General features: G+C 37.2%; 1 protein-coding gene across 2 annotated transcripts in view; it reads right to left on the reverse strand.

Annotated features, from left to right (window-relative positions):
• ntn1b (netrin 1b) overlaps nucleotides 1-6,110 on the reverse strand; it is a 62,404-nt gene that overhangs the window by 20,082 nt on the left and 36,212 nt on the right. The window contains exon 4 of one of the 2 annotated variants that reach the window (XM_024272944.2): nucleotides 3-113. The exons of the other annotated variant lie outside the window; for it this stretch is intronic. Within the exon in view, the coding sequence (XP_024128712.1) occupies nucleotides 3-113 (111 nt within the window). The remainder of the gene's footprint in view (nucleotides 1-2; nucleotides 114-6,110) is intronic. 2 annotated transcript variants of the gene reach the window in all.

A 6,110-nucleotide genomic window follows, 5' to 3' on the forward strand; every position in this document is an offset into this window, starting at 1 on the left:
GCCTTTGGCACAGCGGTTGCATGTGATCCCTGTCACTCCGTCCTTGCAGGGACACTGGCCGGTGGTCTGGTTGCATGTCTTCCCCGCCGCTCCGACTGGATGGCAGTCGCATGCTGCAGGGGAACAGAGAGATAGTTGTCACGAATGGTGGAGGAAAACCAAAGTGCAGCAAAAGTTTGAGCCAAACAGCTGGAGGTATTTGGAGATTTAAACCTGCTGTGGTCTCACCACAGAGGTGACAGAAACACAACACAATCTCTAAAAATGAAAAGAAATCAAAGACTATAGATCAGTAAAGTAAAACAAAGATCAATAGATAACATTTATTGAGGACGCTGCACTGCATGAAGGAAAAACAACATAAGACTGGGAAAATGGAAACATCAAAAAACTATGGAGCCCTGGACATGACCAAAAAAAAACAAAAAAAAAACATTTTCCTCAAATTATTAATTTGTAGGAACAATTTAACATTTTGTGAGAGGATATTATTATTTTAGTGTCTTCAATTCCTACTACTAAGTTGTTTCCACAAAATACTAATATGTGGCTGCAAAATAATTGATTTGTGCGCACAAAACCCACATTTTTGGTCACATACTGATTTGTGCATTAAAAATACACATTTTTGGCCACGAAATGCTCATCTGTGTGCACAGAGTACTAATCTGAGGCCACAAAATACTTGATTTGTTTGCACAATATACAACTTTTGGCAACAAAATGCTAATTTATGCACACAAGATACAACATAAAAAAGGCTAATAAACCACTGATTTGAGGCCACAAAATATTAATTTGTGCACAAAAAATTAAAAATTTTGGCCGCAAAATGCTGATTTGTGTACAAAATACTAATTTGTGGCCTAAAAATAAAAATGTACTCATTTTAGCCACACGATGCATCAGTATGCACAAAGTAATAATCTATGGCCACAAAAGGCTAATATGTGCACAGAAGATAGAGCATCAAAAACAAAATAAAAAAGGCTAATAAACTGCTAATTTGTGGCCACCAAATACTGATATGTGCATACAAAGTGCTCATTTTTTGCAAAAAATGCTAATCTGTGGTCACAAAATGCTAATCTGTGGTCACAAAATAATTTATTTTTGCCCTCAAAAACAAACTTTGGACACAAAATGCTAATAAGCTGCTAATTTGTGGGCACAAAATGCTGATTTAAGCTCACAAAATTCTGATTTGTGGCCACAAAATAATTGATTTGTGCACACAAAATAGCATTTTTTGGCTAATAAATTTTAATTTGTGGACACAAAATGTAAATTTCTGCTAATCTGGTCCCCCGAATATACTAATTCATGGTTGCAAATGATTAATTAGAGAAAATATTTTATTTTTTTTTATTCCAAGTCCAGAATGAATAAAAACCAGAACCAGACAAATACAGTTTTGTAAATAAGTCCAGGTTGTGTCATTTTGTCACTTTCTTTATACTCCATACAGCTCAGAAGAAGTGTTTGCTCTGAAACCACGATGAGCGCCGGCTCTACGTTCTCCAACCACCACAGATGTGGAACTGGCTTCCCACCAGCACTAAACCTTACCTGCTTTCCTCCACCATTTATAGGAATTTTTTATTAGGAATGCTCTGAAAAAGAACAAAGTATTTTCAGTAGAAAACACACTCATGTGTTTGCACATTTGTCTGCTTGACTCTCCAAGGTTTAGTGTCTTTAGCTTCATTGCGATCAGACATGATGTCCGCTCTTCAGATCGCCTTTCAATGCAAAGCTTTGGCAAAGAGCTCCTCGCAAATACTGCCTGAATAATGCCTCCCATTAATGGACGAGTGGAACGCACTTCAAAGTCTGTTTAAGCCCTTAGTTGGGAGGATCACACGTTAAATGTGAGAAATTTGTTTTGAGTGCGTATGCGTGTGTTCATGCTCTGCCAAACTTTTACCATAAAGCCTGTTTTTGAAGTGGAGGCCTCATCTGCCCATTATTCCTGTGTGCGTTTTAAGTGCCAGCAGAGTCATATGAAATGTGCTTGAAGTGGTCCAGTACACGGCGGAGGTGCTTTTAGCTGGAATGTGTGAAGCTTTATGGGCATAATGAGGAACTTTTTCAGTCTTTCTGCAAGAACATCAAACTTCTTTGTTTGTGTTTCATCTTATTTCAAACAAAGAAGCTTCTGCAAGAGACAAACTGAAAGATCAAAACCCTTTCTTTAGGGAAGGAGGTGTACTGTATCACTGGGTTTGACTATTGTTTGACAGTACACCTTTTATTAGAAAGCAAACATTTGCAAATATTATTTTTGTGAAACCATCTGGTCTTATTGACTGACATATGAGAAAATGTAAATGCTCCCTCTTCGTAAACCATTTAATGTAAGGATTGTGCTCATCCCAATGTCTAATGACTGTTATATAAAAAAAAAATAAGGAAATAAAATTTTGTACAACATAAAAAGTCTTGTTTTAGTCTCAATTAAGTTATCAAAAAATTCAAAGTAAGAATTTTGAGGCCCTTAAGAAAGATGAGCCTGTTTTTATAATGACCAAAATTCCAAAACTATATATTTGATTCGCCACTTTTTAGTACAACTTTTTTGCATTTTTTTTTGTCTGCTTCTGATTTAGTACAAAGAAATACTCAGAAATTCAATTTTTAGCATTGTATTCCTGTATTGTTTTAGCATTTATATATGTCCTCCATCATCAGAAAAATGAACAATTCAAAACAGTATTTCCATCAATATGGATCTTTAAATTGATAATGTATATTTAATTTTTTATAAAACAAAAATTTTAGATTAATTTCTCTATTTAGTTATTAGTTTGTTTCTTTTATTTTATTATAGCAAATGTTTTATCTTAATTTCCATTTTTTTTTCTAAATTACTAAACTGAATTTGTCATTTAACACAAACATTATTGGAAAAAGTGTTTTCAGTACAAACACTCGCTCTAAACACTTTATTTCTACCTCTTAGTAAAATCCTTTGTGAGACACTATAATTGTATAAATTGTACAGTTGCTCACATATCCTTATCTTCTGAATGGACTCAGTGCGGCATTAAAAAAACGTTGTTCTTTAAATCTGATGACATAAAATAAGCTGATATTTCAATTAAAGAACCTGAAAACTAGATTCTATTAAAGCCACAGATGAAAGATTCACATGTGCAGACTTTATTCTGCTAAGAGACTTTATCACTGTCATGTTAAAATGATGATTAAGATGTTGATACACGTTTGATTGATAAAATTGATTATGTTTGAGCCACGGAGGAGAAAACTGATTGTGGATCTTGTTCAAAATGAGAGCTTTGGCCAAAGATCCAGGGGTAGAAAACATTTGCTGGATTTAGATGAATTTGTGGAAATCGCGACATTGCGAGAGAAAGACAAATGGTTTTCTTCTTCATGCTTTATTTTATCCCCGTCCAAGTTGGGCAATATCACCTCCTAGTGGGTGCAATTTGGTACTGCACATTTTGTCCCATTTTGTGACAAAACCTTGAAGAGGCCATACCATAAACCTTTCACAGTGAACTATATCCACATATGTGATCATATATTACCTTTGGATCACTAAAAAACAAATGATTTATGAAATATTAGTATTTTTGTGAACCGTTTTAATATCCAGAAGTAAAATGACTGCCTTGCGCTCCTTGTTAACCCATTTCACGAGTCTACCCATTGACCAATGAGCGTCCCCGAGTCTCTTCAGCGTGCCTGCTTTCTGTTTCTGACCAAACTTTGTCAACAAAACCATGTGACTAAAGATCTCTTCAGTCATTGGCCAGCAGCTATGGGGGCGGGACAAAACGGAACAGAAAAATGAATGTGCTGTGGTTTGCAAATGCTTGCCAGGATTTTTTTCCTTATTCAAACTTTCTATTTTGCTCTGTTTGAAGGCCAGGTTCAATACGTTTTACTGCAGCTTTGGTACCGCGGAGGAATCCTGCATGACGGTTACTGGAGACGCTACGACTACAGGTACTCATGCTAAAAACACGTCGGTAGAATGTGGATCACATTAAAAGTTGTCTTATTGAGCGCAAATTCATCCGACCACATTTTAATGAGTTTCCGTGTCTCATCGTTGTGGTTTTATGAATTTTTTTTTAAATAGAATTCTGTTGGAACCACAATGGAGCTTTGAAGATGACGTCATGGCAGCACAGCAAACGCGTAACGAGACACAGAAAAGCGAGTTTTACTTTTTTTAGTGGTATTAAAATAAACATTCTAACAAGTAAACAGTTGAACTAATTATTTCTTTTTGACTAACATAAAAATCAATGCTCAACATTTGTCGGCGGTTCACTGATCTTCTGATTTGTTTTCGTTGTAGTCGGGGGGCGGAGCTTGCAGCACAGATTTTGGGGTTCTTTATAGTGAGGAATGAAGAGTAAAATGCATTTAAAACCTCAATTTTCATGGTATGTCCACTCCTATGCAAGACACAGCAAGATATGCGCTTTTTTTTCTTTTTTTTTTTAAAGATCTCTTTTCATTTTGAGGAAAATAGTTTTACTATGAATGTATTCTATATCATATTTTGATCTCTTTGGAGTCAATGAAAAGGAAAACTTTCATTTCATTCCTATAATTTTTCCTCAAATAAATCCGTCATCACGGTGCTTGATAGCAGAGGGAGGGTTTGCTGCATGCTTGCTGGGGGGTTTGGGGGCTGCAGAACAGTGAACCGTGTACCAGGGGCTTCTCAGCAGAAAGTCTTCATGTGCACAGATCTAAGTAGAGAAAGCTGTTCCAGCAGAGAGGCATGCACTGCAGCTGTCTAAGAACCGTGTTTACTCTGCGCTTGATGAGGGGTGAAGTTGTTAATCCGAGAAATAAAGAATAAGGAATTCCGCGTTCCCTCTGGAGATGTATAGACTGTGAGGAGTAGTCTATACAACTTAAGGAAATAAGAGGGAAAGATCCTTAAACTTCAGTAAAATGGTTTAGCGGACCTGTTTTATTGAGGTGTGTAGTGTTGAAGAATGGGGAATAAAAGCAGACTTCCTTTCCAGCAGCAGACGGAGATGGTTGACTGATTCAAACAATAAATACAGAGGTTTTTAACAGATGTCACAGCAGCCCATTTCTGTCACCTGAGGAGAACGGCTGCAATCAGGATATTTGGATTTGATCCCAGAGCAACGAGCTGCATGCGTGGATCGTTGGGAGGAAATGTTTGGGTTACCGTTCCTGCTGTTTGGAAAGACTCAGGGATGTGTGGCTGCTCCTACACCGACGTGAACCTCCTCCGCTGGATGAACCTGTGCTGAAGAACCGTTTATCATCATCACACTGGTGTTTGTGTGGGATCTGGATCCGACTGTCGTGTCTATTTGTGTAGCACAGATCCAGTCAAACATTTCCTGATGTTTCTGTATTAAGAACATCAACACCAAAAAAAACTAACGCTACCTTCACACCGGACTCATTCTAGAAACCACTTCCAATGAAAAGTGCATGCGAACACGCAAAAATGTGAGTTTCCCACTTCTGTGTTTAAAATTCTCACGAACATGAGAAAACATCAACTGAACACGCATTGAAAATTAAACCAGTTGAACTTTGAGGGACTTGGATTTAGTAGTGATGAATAGATGACGTCTTTTTCGTTTGTAAGTTAATAATGGAGGAGAAATTAATAACTAATAAGAGCTCCGTGGTGAAGGTGCTGCAGGAAAAAGCGCAGCTGCAACGGAGCAACAAGGAGAGAAACTTTAGTGTTGTAAAAGTGCATATTTAGACTTTTTTATATACATTATTGAGCAAATCTGTTTAAGAAAATTGAGAAAGTTTCACCAGATATTATTCACAATGTAAGTTCAAAGCGGCTGATAAGAAAACTCTGATGACCCAGCATTCCAGCAGCATTTAAACGCATCACTTACACGTGAATCTGGAGACGTGAAAAGAGTCTCACATCAGACTTGTTGCTAAGGTGACGATCCGATTCGATTCACGAGTCAAGCTCAAAGATTGATGAGTTGAACCACTGGTTAATATGTTTGTTGCTATGTGTGTCTTTTTCAGTGGCGGGCCGTCAGGGCCTGCAAGGCCTTCTCTGCTGGCCTAAAAATATCTGAATCACAGACTGATATTAATTATTATTT

Source organism: Oryzias melastigma, linkage group LG8, assembly GCF_002922805.2.
Source record: "Oryzias melastigma strain HK-1 linkage group LG8, ASM292280v2, whole genome shotgun sequence".
Lineage (NCBI taxonomy): Eukaryota > Metazoa > Chordata > Actinopteri > Beloniformes > Adrianichthyidae > Oryzias > Oryzias melastigma.